General features: G+C 36.8%; 1 protein-coding gene across 2 annotated transcripts in view; it reads right to left on the reverse strand.

Moving 5' to 3' along the window:
- The window catches only part of pear1 (platelet endothelial aggregation receptor 1), a 40843-nt gene that overhangs the window by 4605 nt on the left and 22228 nt on the right, over window positions 1–14010 (reverse strand). The window contains exons 2-16 of one of the 2 annotated variants that reach the window (XM_026283990.1): window positions 13347–13454; window positions 12293–12397; window positions 11685–11785; window positions 11474–11566; window positions 5467–5591; window positions 5181–5302; window positions 4148–4256; window positions 3931–4067; window positions 3456–3668; window positions 2652–2826; window positions 2445–2565; window positions 2202–2365; window positions 1748–1850; window positions 878–1024; window positions 635–766 (exon numbers count right to left, since the gene is read on the reverse strand). In XM_026283990.1, coding sequence (XP_026139775.1) covers window positions 635–766; window positions 878–1024; window positions 1748–1850; window positions 2202–2365; window positions 2445–2565; window positions 2652–2826; window positions 3456–3668; window positions 3931–4067; window positions 4148–4256; window positions 5181–5302; window positions 5467–5591; window positions 11474–11566; window positions 11685–11785; window positions 12293–12397; window positions 13347–13453 — 1954 coding nt within the window. In that variant the 5' untranslated portion in view covers window position 13454. Of the gene's footprint in view, window positions 1–634; window positions 767–877; window positions 1025–1747; window positions 1851–2201; window positions 2366–2444; window positions 2566–2651; window positions 2827–3455; window positions 3669–3930; window positions 4068–4147; window positions 4257–5180; window positions 5303–5466; window positions 5592–11473; window positions 11567–11684; window positions 11786–12292; window positions 12398–13346; window positions 13458–14010 lie in introns of both variants that reach the window. The other variant, XM_026283989.1, reaches the window with a different exon arrangement.

Below are 14010 nucleotides of genomic sequence, written 5' to 3' on the forward strand. Positions count from 1 at the left end.
CAGTACAGAGAGTTAAACGACTTGGCACAAGCCGATTGGTTCATGATGCATATGCAGCCAGTGAGCTTACTGCCTTGCATTTAAATGGTTGGCTAGTATTCACTTGAGATTCCTGCAGTGCTCTTTCAGAGTTCTTCAAAACCCTCCACCTTCCCCAGCTCCACCTGTATAGATCTGCTACAGGTTTTTGTATATGCTATTTGTGCAGCAGCAGTATGTCTTAAATACTCATGGCACCATATAGGCAGCAGCAATAATCTACAACTAAAGCAAAAACCAACAGCAGCAGCAACATAGCAGATCTGTTCCGCCAAGACCAAATACATTAACATTGTCATATCCATCACCATGCTAAAATCTTCAGAAAGTTGTCATAATTTAAATAGGTTTAAAGAGACAATTCACACAAAAATGAAAATTCTGACATTACGCACTCACCTTCATGCATGTTTTAAACTTATATGCCGTTTTTTTTTTTCAGTAAATAATGACTTAAATTGTGTTTTTAGTCTTTTATTTTGGTCTTTGACAGATTTCATCAGTATGAACAATCATTTTATGGAAAAATACTGCCTCAAAATTCTCCATTTGTGTTTTATTTTTAGTTAAAAATCTTTGCATGTGTGTATCTAACCTTGTTCACACAGGTGTCCGGTATATCCAGGCAGACACAGACAATCGCCTGTTATGTGATGACAGGAGGTGGCATGAACACATTGTGGACACTGACGGCTGCACTTCTCTCCAAAGAGACCAGCGCTACACACTATAGAGAAGAGAAGAGACCACTGTCTAAACCAGTTCTAATGTGACCTGAGCTCTCAGAGATGCTGGTAAATGCACGGATAGGTATATACACACACACACACACACTCACTGTGTTGACACTGAGCTCCCCAGAATCCGGGTTTGCACAGGCAGGCTCCCGTATGTGCCTGACAGGTGGCGCCGTTGAGGCAGGAGCAGGTCTGGTTGCACTGATGGCCCCACGTTCCCTCTGGACACTGCTGTGTACAGCGCAGACCTGCAGAAGAAATTGGATGAGTTGCCTAAACTGTCATGTGTTGTTTGAGGTCTAGTGCCCTATTTTTACTTAAAAAAATATACTTTCATCAGATTCACACTGTATTTTTCTAGTTTGAAAAAAAACAAAACAATTTTAAACAAGATATCTCTCAGCTTCAGATATATTTTTAGGATTCTCTGACTGGTGTACATACTGTAGAGATTTCAAAATGACTATTATTATATTTACATGTATTTATATACATTTACATACATTTATATTTTGCATCACTTGAATCTCAAACATAAAAATCAAATCAAGCTCAACAGATAATTAGGGGATGAATATAATATGATATATAGGGTTTAATGTTAATAATATATCATTATAATAGTATAATAAAGGTCTACACTGCATTATGGGTGATATCAATGGAGAGGAATAATTAAATATGCACACAATGGCACACTACTCATACTAAATTTGTATAATGCAATATCTAAACCATTCACAGTATGCACATTTTCTGTATGCAAACTATACATACACATTTGCTGATATAGACTAGTGCATACTGCACAGAATACTGTATCCCATAATGCAATGTGCTTGGCTCTTCCTACTATTTCCTGAGTGACTTGAATGCTTCACTCATTATTTGATGAGCCAGAAGCTGGTTCTGCTTTAAACATTTATCACTTCATACTGTATACCGTTTTTGCATATTGAATTAAGTCCTACCTGTCCAGCCAGGTAAACACAGACACTGGCCTGTAACACTCTCGCATCCTTCATCATGCAGACAGTCACATTTGTGTTGACAGCCTGGGCCGAATGTCCCGATCTGTTTAAACCAGAATGGAAATATTGATTCAGAGCGATCAAATAACTCTGACTCTTCCCAGTGAAATTATACAGGTCTAACATAATGACTACTTTAATTTGAATGATGGCCATGCAACATATACTTTAAAGCAAAAGAGTGTTATGCATTTGCCATCAGGTTAATAACTTCTGCTGATGGTGTAAAATTACTGCAGATGATTTAGGAGACAGATATGCTGAACAGACAACGACGCATAAGTCAAATTCAGTTCATAGAAGGAAAAAGTGTGACTAAAAATGAATGACCTGCATCTCCTAGAACTGTTTTTTTGTAAATCAAATAAATGTGCACTGTAAATATTTGACATACTGGACAGGACTCATCACAAGAAGCTCCTCTCCACCCTGCGGTGCACTTGCAAGAACCATCAGCAGGGTCGCAAGATGCTCCATTTGCACACTGACATGTGTAGTTGCAGCTAGGACCCCATGTGCCCTCTGAACATGCAATAGAGCAGTCAAGTCCTCTCCATCCTAAACACACACACACAAAAACAATGTTGAGGTGGCATAGATAGAATCATTCTTTATTTTGATGTGTACCAGAACTTACCTTCCTTACAGAAACATGTTCCATCGATAGGAGAGCAGGCTATAGAGTTTACACAGGTACAGGGAGACAAGCAGCCCTTCCCGTAGAAACCATCCTCACAAGGCTTCTCGCAGTGTAGTCCCTACACACACACACAGGAATATTAATGTGGAATATTATGTGGTATTGAGGAAGTTTTTCTGTTTGTGCTCGTATCTGTCCACTCACTATGTATCCGGGAGAACAATGGCACTGGCCCGTCACCGTGTCACACACTCCTCCGTTCACACAGAGACAGGGCTCCAGGCATCCGTTACCATAATAACCATCAGCACAGGTTTCATTACAATATAGCCCCGCCCACCCAGGCTGACAGGTACACTCCCCCTTCAGAGGATGACAGCTGTAATATCCATGACATAATCAATATATACAATTACTCAAGCTAATATATATATATATATATATATATATATATATATATATATATATATATATATATATATATATATATATATATATAATTTTTTTTTTATCAAACAGCATTTGGTTAATAGAAGGATCAGTTCATTAATAATACATATTAAATACATAAAAAATACTGTCTATGCAGAGAGTCAGAGAGCTGTCAGATTTAATCAAAATTATCTTAATTTGTGTTTCGAAGATGAACGAAGGTTGTACAAGATTGGAACAACATGAGGGTAATTATTGACAGATTTTTCATTTTGGCATGAACTAACCCTTTTAAATTAAAAACAGAAAATTAGTCTGAAATAAGATAAACTGAAAATTAAACTGTAATAAAAATAAATTAAAACTGAATAGAATAAAGGACTAAATATTAAACTAAAATTAAAATAAAAATATTAAAATAAAAGCTAATTCAACATTTTAATAGAAACTATAACAGTACAAAATACTAAAGTAACACTGGTTCTGAGAACAAAATGCATGTTATTTGTTCTGTTCAGTCTGTGTCAAATCAAAGTTAGTGATGGTCAGTAACAGACGAGGATGCACACAGCACACCTGAGCGTGTTTTGTGAGTTGCAGAGGCAGCGGTTTTCGCAGTGCATGCCGTAGGTCCCGTCAGGACACATCCTGTGATCACAGCGTGGACCCTTAAACCCCGGCTCACACAGACACCCACCGTGGATGTTATAGCACCGGGCTCCGTTAGCACAGTCACACACACCTTTACAGTCCTCACCGTATGAACCCACCGGACACTCCTCGTTACACCTTCACAAGAAACACACATGCTCACTCAAGAGGGAATCATACAGTATGACCATGCTACTCAAATATCTATCAGAGGCTTTACTGTGGATTTCAGACTTTTTCAAGATTCTACAAATCTATAAATTACATTAAGGCCAATTACAAAACAATAAGTTGTCATTTAGCAAAACTGATGGGTTGTGACCCTAAAACAAGTGTCAAGTCAGTTCTGACGGGATGCAGATAGTAGACTTAAAGATAGAAGTCTTAAAATTATGCAGACCTTTCTCCAGTGTAGCCTGCATCACACTGACATTGGCCTTTTTCTGGATCACAGCGGCCTCCATTATGGCACAAACATTCTTTAGTACAGTTTGTACCAAAACGGCCAGGTGGACACCGCTCAGTACAGACGGCACCCTGAAACAGAGAGAGAGAGACGCTAAAAATGGATGTTCAACTAAGAAAAAAAAAAAAAGGCCAATACACAGATTTCTCACCATCCAGCCAGGAGGACACACACACACCCCTGTCCCCTTGCAGATGCCTCCATTCTGACATGGGCAGCGTATAGTACATCGGTTCGGCCTCATGCACGGCTCCTCACACCTGAGCGACAGAGACACGTAGGGTGCACAGTGAAATTATGATTCAAAGTTCAATTCAAAGATGGAGAGACAATGATAATGTTTTAGGACTGTAAAAATGTAAAACCACAAGGAATATTTCAGATGCACAATTTATGGCCTCTAACAAAATAAGCACATTTTTTACAATGACTATGTGAACTGACAAAATATAAAATTCTGAAGATTTCTGAAATAAATCTTTCAATATTCAGTCTGAATATTATTTGTGAAATTAAAACATGAAATAGCATATGCATGAGGTTGTTTTTTTCTTTCAAAAGTGTTACTGTTAACCAAAAAATAGTTTTGGTATTTGGAATAAAATAGCATTTAAAAAATGCAAAAAAACTTAAAACATACAAATTTGAAATGTTATCTTGGCATCTAACTGAAATGCATACATTTAAGATGAAGTACTATAGGATTACTAAAACTAAAATGGAAATAAAACTACTACAACCAATATATATATATATATATATATATATATATATATATATATATATATATATATATATATATATATATATGTATATATATATATATATATATAAACTTACTGAAAATGAAAATTATTAAAACTAATTTAAAATGTTAAAATAATTTAATACTGATAAATACTTGAATAGCTTATAAATAATACTAAAATAAACAGTTCAAAAATAACAGTACTAAGACACTCAAGTTTCCTTAGACTGGGTTTCTTAAATAAATGCAGCAAAGATAAGGAAGACAAATGTTTACTGTCTATATGTACACATACATGTCAGCAAAATGTTTTAAAATAATAATAATGTGAAGTATGTAAAGATATACATAAGCATACATTATGTAACAAGAATAAATTTAGCATTTGAGAGCTGTAAGAAACCACATTATTATTCTTAGTTACTTCTGTACTCACAGAGGTCCAGTAAATCCATCTCTGCAAACGCATTCTCCAGTGGTTTTATTGCAGAATCCTCCTGTTCCACACCGGCACTGCTGCAGACAACCCTGTCCAAACGACTTTTCAGGACAGGGGTGCTGACAGGAAGAAAATAGGTTGAATTAAAACAATTCAACTTTGAACATACAGTTATCTGTAATATAATGTACATTTATCGTAATGACATCATAAATGAATAAAAGCAGGTAATTTACATGCTACCGCATCCAGCTCATTAAAGAGGCTGTTAGTGTAGTTATACCTGGCAGTGTTCACCAGTGTATCCGGCCGGGCACTGGCAGCTTCCTTTAATAACGTCACACTCTCCCCCGTTCTGGCACTCGCAGCGCTGCCTGCAGCCTGGACCCCAATGCTGGGCATCACATGCTAAACACAAACACAAGTTCAGCTAAATCTGAGATATCGGCAAACACATATTATAAAGTATGTTCAGATGCATTTACAAGAAGCTTTTCTTTGGATTAACGTAGTTTCGTATTGGTCTGACTGTGTTTGGTTATTTGAGCAAGTCAGTGCTAAAGGATTCCTAAATACTTCAGAGATTCTCTTGAGCATCCCTGGCATTTAGAGCATGACAAATTGATAGTGTGATTGACCGGAGAATTTGTACGGAGCTCAACAGAAGGAATGAGTTTCAAATGGGAAATTTTACAGATGGAGTTTGGCTGGACCTCAGAGAGAGCTCAGGCCAGCGCTCACACAGGGATTGGATTTCGGTCATGACACAACCTTAACTGATGACACGTACACTTTAGGGGTTAAGAAGTGGAATCCATCACAGAAACACACACACACACTCGTGAAGAGCAAGTCAAGATGAAGAGCTCATTACCAAGAAAGCTTCTCTGGAACTCAAAGAGAACATTAATCAGTGAGGATCTGAGCTCATTTGGCTTCTATGATAGTTAACTTCTTTATTCCAGTGTATTGAATTATTTTTTTTTGTTTTGATAGGAAAAAAATAGAGTATTTTTTTACATTTTATTTGTACTACCATTTAAAAGTTTATATGTAAGATTTTGTCATGTTTTATGAAGAAGTTTTGCTGCATTTATTTGGCCGAAATTCAGTAAAAACAGTAACATTCTGAAATACTGTTACAATCTAAATGAACTGTTTTCTATTTTAATATATTTTAAAATGTAACTTATTACTGTGCTGGCAAAGTTGAAATTTCAGCAGCCATTACTTCAGTGTCACATGATCCTTCAGAAATCATTCTAAGGGTACAATACACAACAATGTCTATTACAGTTGACAACACTGTCAAAACATTTTTGGCACCTTGAAAACGGAGACATTCGAAAATGCTGTGCAGACCCCATTTCAGTTTGAAAATGTTTTAGTTGCGTTTCAGTGTAAACAGACCAAAACGGAGACCGAAAATGAAAGGCGTGGCTGCTCACATTTGCTCTGTGTGTAAACAAAAACATCATTCACATTGTTGTACGTGCATAAATGGTTATTTGATATGCGTTTTCGCTTGTGTATTGTGGACGGAGATCTGAAGATGAGGATCATCATGCACTAGTGTAAACAGGGCCTAAGGCTACATCTACATTAATCCGGATGCATTTGAAAATGGCTTTTTTTTTTTCATTTTAAAACACTCTTCATTCACAGTAGCGTTTTCAAGCATTTTGCAAACTTTGTCTCATCCTCACTGAAACATAAAAAATGTTACATTTACTTTCTGCAAACTTAAAAAAAGCTCACTGCAGATTATACACACGGAACAAATATGATACGTTTTTATGCAGTTCTTCTGACAGGATTATTTTATTTACAAAAAAACCACACCATTCACTGACACGTCCAGGTCGCACACTAACGATTGTATGTACAGTATTGTTCAAAATAATAGCAGTACAATGTGACTAACCAGAATAATCAAGGTTTTTCGTATATTTTTTTATTGCTACGTGGCAAACAAGTTACCAGTAGGTTCAGTAGATTCTCAGAAAACAAATGAGACCCAGCATTCATGATATGCACGCTCTTAAGGCTGTGCTATTGGGCAATTAGTTGAATTAGTTGAAAGGGGTGTGTTCAAAAAAATAGCAGTGTGGCATTCAATCACTGAGGTCATCAATTTTGTGAAGAAACAGGTGTGAATCAGGTGGCCCCTATTTAAGGATGAAGCCAACACTTGTTGAACATGCATTTGAAAGCTGAGGAAAATGGGTCGTTCAAGACATTGTTCAGAAGAACAGCGTACTTTGATTAAAAAGTTGATTAGAGAGGGGAAAACCTATAAAGAGGTGCAAAAAATGATAGGCTGTTCAGCTAAAATGATCTCCAATGCCTTAAAATGGAGAGCAAAACCAGAGACGTGGAAGAAAACGGAAGACAACCATCAAAATGGATAGAAGAATAACCAGAATGGCAAAGGCTCAGCCAATGATCACTTCCAGGATGATCAAAGACAGTCTGGAGTTACCTGTAAGTACTGTGACAGTTAGAAGACGTCTGTGTGAAGCTAATCTATTTTCAAGAATCCCCCGCAAAGTCCCTCTGCCCGCAAAGGCATGTGCAGAAGAGGTTACAATTTGCCAAAGAACACATCAACTGGCCTAAAGAGAAATGGAGGAACATTTTGTGGACTGATGAGAGTAAAATTGTTCTTTTTGGGTCCAAGGGCCACAGGCAGTTTGTGAGACGACCCCCAAACTCTGAATTCAAGCCACAGTACACAGTGAAGACAGTGAAGCATGGAGGTGCAAGCATCATGATATGGGCATGTTTCTCCTACTATGGTGTTGGGCCTATTTATCGCATACCAGGGATCATGGATCAGTTTGCATATGTTAAAATACTTGAAGAGGTCATGTTGCCCTATGCTGAAGAGGACATGCCCTTGAAATGGTTGTTTCAACAAGACAATGACCCAAAACACACTAGTAAACGGGCAAAGTCTTGGTTCCAAACCAACAAAATTAATGTTATGGAGTGGCCAGCCCAATCTCCAGACTCTTGGATCTTAATCCAATTGAGAACTTGTGGGGTGATATCAAAAATGCTGTTTCTGAAGCAAAACCAAGAAATGTGAATGAATTGTGGAATGTTGTTAAAGAATCATGGAGTGGAATAACAGCTGAGAGGTGCCACAAGTTGGTTGACTCCATGCCACCCAGATGTCAAGCAGTTTTAAAAAACTGTGGTCATACAACTAAATATTAGTTTAGTGATTCACAGGATTGCTAAATCCCAGAAAAAAAAAAATGTTTGTACAAAATAGTTTAGGTAGACACTGCTATTTTTTTGAACACACCCCTTTCAACTAATTGCCCAATTGCACAGCCTTAAGAGCGTGTATATCATGAATGCTGGGTCTTGTTTGTTTTCTGACAATCTACTGAACCTACTGGTAACTTGTTTGCCACGTAGCAATAAAAAATATACTAAAAACCTTGATTATTCTGGTTAGTCACATTGTACTGCTATTATTTTGAACAATACTGTATGTATGTCTGATCTAAAACGCAACTGCCCTCATGTTTTGGCGCAAATACGAATTGCGTGTAAATTAGCTTTCACCTTTGCAGGACTGTGATATGAAGAGTGTACAAAGTAACACATCTGTAGCAATAGTGTGAAAGTGCATAGCACATAACATGCAAAATACCAGTATAAACACGGATATCTATTGGTATAATATGCATCACATGACTAAACTTGCGTCATCGTTTTCAAAAGCCTCCGTTTTCACAGTCGACACTACAACGCGAAAACGGCGCTTTCAAATTAATCCACTTTGGAGAGCGTTTTCAAAAAGCTCAGTTTTCCTTGATTTACAACGCCATCTCAGTGTGGACGGATGGCCAAATCGGAGAGAAAAAGATGCGTTTTCAAACAAAAACTTATTAATGTGGACAAGGCCTAAAAGTCCTGGGGTCTGACACTCAGACAGCAGGGGAGGTGAATGATTTCAACACCCAATGTTCACATGTCAGGCTATAGGAACTGGAGCTCAACAGCTGTCTCGATTCAAACACAACCAGTTCTCAAAGCAAATTCATACCACTTTAAACAGACAAGTGGAAACATCAGAATTTGGTTCATTCTCAACTCAAGGCTGCTTGCTTGATCATAAACTACATTATAAGTCCAGTTTTCTGTTCCCAAGCCCCTCTGCCCTAATGTCCCTCAGGATTAATCAGCATGATCTGAAATGACAAACTTGTGATGGAATATTATAAACAATGAATATGAAGTGGATCATTTACACTCTCTTTATTCATGTGAGTCACATGTTTATACTGTCTGAAGATGAAAATGAATAAAATATAAGTAGTTTTATCAAACAGCACGTTTCCAGCAGATATGGAATGTCTTTTTTCCATGTGGGAAAATTCCTCTCTAGGAATAGTCTTAAAAGGCTCTTTCCCAGAAGCCCTTACTTAAATAGTTAGCCTTGAACCTCTTTCTTATGTGAAAATGATGACTATTATGGACCTCCAACTCTAAATGGTGTTTCTGCTTTGTGCAGCATGCCCAGTAACTTTTAATTTATTCAACAAGCATTTTAAAATAAAATATAAAATAATGCGCAAGTGCACCTTTTTAACGCATAATGTGGTCACACCAAATATTAATTTCATTTAGTTAAGCTGATAGAAGTTAATCAATAAAATCTATTTATGGCATTATTTTTAATGGCATCCTCACTTTACAGCATTTTTACACAAGTGCCTAAAACTTTGCACAGTACTTTAGCTTTGCAGGTCTCTTGAAGCATTTTGGTGACATTGCCACAGTTCTTCTATACATATAATTACTTTTTAATAATGATCTTACTTGTATAATTTTAAACAGAGAAGAAGTTGTATAGGAGTTTGAAAGAGCTTGGCCTTTGGTCTTTCAGGACAGAGTGGGAGAAATGTGTATTTAAAACCTCAAACCTCTCTAATTTCCCACAAATCTCCCAACACACAGGCATTCAGGAAGTGTCAAGCCTCCTCCTGCCAATGCGAGCTAATAATGGGGTTTCACAGTCCAACCAAACAAAAAGCAGGACCAAATTAGAGAGAAAGGTCTTCTGCCTAGAGCCAGAGCCTTGAGTTTCCATTACATTTATGTAAACACCACTTAGGAGCCTGCAAGGCATTGTACCCTTCTGAAACCACAGTTTTACAAATCATATCCGTATTACAGACCAAGATACTACAGTAAACACTGGACGCTCATGTTTTGGACAAAGTTGCAGAAGATCTTGAGTTGATTAGTTGATTTTACGTTATAGTACGTTTTTATAGAACATCAAGCATTTAATAACATCAAGATAAATTTCCTGATATGAGTCATACAACACATGCAGTTATAATAACCCCAAATAATAAAGTGTTCAGAAGGCTGCATCAGAAATCATGTTTGTTAATAAATAAATATATATAATATATAAATATATATAAACACTGTATATTTCAGATTATTAGATGAAAAATATTGCATTAATGAACTGAAATTTGTTACAAATTAAAATTAAAATTAAGTCCTGAAATTACAAAAACTAAACAATAAAAATTCAAAACAAATTAAATTTAAATTGAAACATTAAAAAGCCACAAAACACTCATAACAAAATTACTCAAAATAAAATGAAAGTTAATTTTAAAATATTTTTTAAATACTATAATGGTATGTAAATAATATGAAAATTACACAGGACTGCATTATTTGTGTGTGGAGAAATGTGTAAATCAGCTAAGAAAAATGGAGATGCTTTAGAAACCATAGCTGTGAAAACTCTTATATTCATTTATATGATTCAAACGCATATATACGAAAGAAAAGGAAAAGAGTTTAGCAGACAGCAGATGCAGAAAGAGGAGAGGGGGAAAAGAAAACAAGAGGAAAAAGAAAAGCGAGAAAATGGGGCCCAATAAAAATATGCACAGCAACACTAACAAATGACAACACGTTCAAAAATGAAGCCAGAACACACAGTGAAATGTCTCTCCTAATGAGACAGAAAGTGCAGTTTCAGGTATTAATTAGGTAATGAATTATAATCAACATTGCTCTTCCTCTGTCCACCATCATAGATTGATTTTTAACATAGCTTGTGGAAAAACATTATGCATTAATATTTAGCATAAAAAGGTATCTTAGAAGAAAGCGAAGAAGTTCCCTACTTTTTTAAACGGCTTTCATATCAGCTTTTGCATTTAATTCTTTTAAATGCTGCACTTTTTGGTTGTTTTTGCATGTCAGAAAGAGAAGGAGAAAAACTGTGATGCATTACTCACAGCTGGAACAGTCTTCTCCACGCCAGCCGCTCTCACATTGGCAGCGATCAGGTGCTACACAGCGGCCATGGACACACTCCTTAGTGCAACGTGCTAAACACACACACACATAGAGCAGGAAGGGAAAAAGAAACACACAGAGAGATGAAAATACAAAAACAAACCATTCAAAACCATTAAGGTAGAAGTTAAACGTCAATTTAATACTCACGAACGCATTTATTTCTGCTCTCATAGAATCCCCGGCAGCACTGATACCTCCTCCGATAGTCCATTTTCACCACCTGCCTATAAAGTGTTTTATAGGTGATCCTGGAGAGTAAATGAGAGAACCTTAACTACGGAAAAATAAATAATTCAAGACCACACAATAGTCATTATTTCATTATTACAAATCAGCTGTACATGCACATAAAGACTTCTGACTCAGTAGTTGTCTTGGATCAGCTTTTGGCACCTTCTTTACAGAAAAGTATAATATTTAGAAATGTATTAAACATGCGGTACCCTTCCCACTCGCCTTATTTCAGATTAACCTTAAAAAGGCCTTTGGGAACTGCCATAAGACTGGCAGGGAGAGGGAGATTGCATGCAAGCATTGTAATAAAGGGAGCATTTGTGAGCGCCAGCATCACAATTACTTGGATTCAAAGCAATTTTAAGATTGCCCTGCCAAACCAAACAATCCCTCCAGTGACCAAAGCTGAAGGCCGTAAAGCTCTGCAGCATGAAAGAATTCATGCTGCGTTTAGTCTAAGTCAGCTCAGTGTAACTGTGAGTAAATGCATGAGTGCGTGTGTGTTTGTGAGTGTATGTCACCTGTGCCGGGTGCATTTGTTAGCGTTCCACGGTTCAGAGCATGTCTCTTCATACTTCACTTGGTCGAAAGGTTGAGCATACGATTCCTTCACTGAAGTGGTGAAACTAGAAATGAACAAAGATTCTGTCATGTTCTTTTTTTGCATCATTCGACATGATGTACAACACAATTGCTGGAACTGTCCCCATAGAGTGTTTTGCTCATGGTTTGTAGTGTTTTATTCCCTCAGGAATTCATAATGGGCTTTTGGAATGACAGTTTTAGATGTACGAGTACAAATAGGTCTGTGGTTAAAATGACTTGAAAAGGCTGTAACATTATTTTCCTACATCATAAATGGGTCTTTGTCAAAAATGTAAACATTCGGAAAAAAAAAAAAAGTTTAAGTTTGAAGGTTTGGTTTTCTCCCATTAAAAATGATTGACAAAAAAAAAAATATCCCCATCCATCCATAACCAAACAGCTTGTCCTTTATGGTCACAGGAATTTGTTTTACTTAATTTTATTTAATTTTACGAATGAAACAAATAATAACTCAAACTGTAAACATTCTGATTTAAAAGTTTCAAAGTTTAAGGAAATCATGACACAAACATTAATTTTGAAATCATTGTGTGATGATCAATTTAAAAAGAAACTTTCTAAAGAATACGTTTGGAGTACAAACTACTCATTACCAATAAAGTAGTTTAATGCAAGGTAAAATTTTAATATAAGCCCTGCTCCATATCTCTATCACCAAAGGGGTCCTTGCCCAGAGAAGTGTTGAAGACCCCTGGTTTAACATCTAGCACACTTTTATACTTAGACTTCTAATGTATAAAATAAAAGATATTGCTTGAAACAGGTCTTGATATAATAAGCAATTTTGCTACTTGTTTTAACATTTCCTTTATTTTGAGACATTTCGCCAGGATTTTGGTTGTGTTTTTGTTGTTTGACTTGCAGACATTGATCTACAACAACGGTTTTGGCTGCCAGCATGCACTGGAGCAGATCATCTCGACTTGGCATTGGCTTTCTGAGCTCTCTATTGGAGCAGATGATTCTTACCTTTCCCATAAGCTGCAAACATTTGGATCTCGGGGGTCCAAAGTGAATGACAGTCCACAAACACAGCCCAAGACAAACAGGACCACACAGATCTCCGCCGTCTTCATCCTGCTGTAAAGAGAAAAACAGTCAACTGACTTATAAAACTCTGCCCCTCAGAACTGTTGATGTGACACCGCAAGGCCAATGCAAATCTCTCCTTCCATTTTAAGACATATTGAAGCCATCTGGTTTTATTTACGAGGATGCTTTAGGCACTCCGTAGGAAAGGGACAGACAAGTCTCCCATGGTGAGGATTTCTGAGACTAACAGCAGATTTATGAGGCACATGCTCTCACACACACACACACACACAGTCTTCAGAACAATATCAGGATACATACTGGTTCTATAAGGAGTCTTTTCCTCCAGTATAGGAAAACTGCAAACTGTTACAGTTTTATCCTTCCCTGTCTGGACAACTAGTGGAATTACTATTGTGTCTCAGAAGCTTAGAAAACATCACGTGAAATGAAAACATGCCGTTCTGTCTTATAAATTAAGTACTATATTGAACAAATATAAATAGGAATGTAATTACAAAATAGAAAAATATTTTGTAGTTATGTGTCTGCGAAAGGGTTTGAAGGGGGGGGGGGGGGGGTTATACATATAATTATATTA

The sequence above is a fragment of the Carassius auratus genome, chromosome 16 (genome assembly GCF_003368295.1).
Source record: "Carassius auratus strain Wakin chromosome 16, ASM336829v1, whole genome shotgun sequence".
Classification (NCBI taxonomy): domain Eukaryota; kingdom Metazoa; phylum Chordata; class Actinopteri; order Cypriniformes; family Cyprinidae; genus Carassius; species Carassius auratus.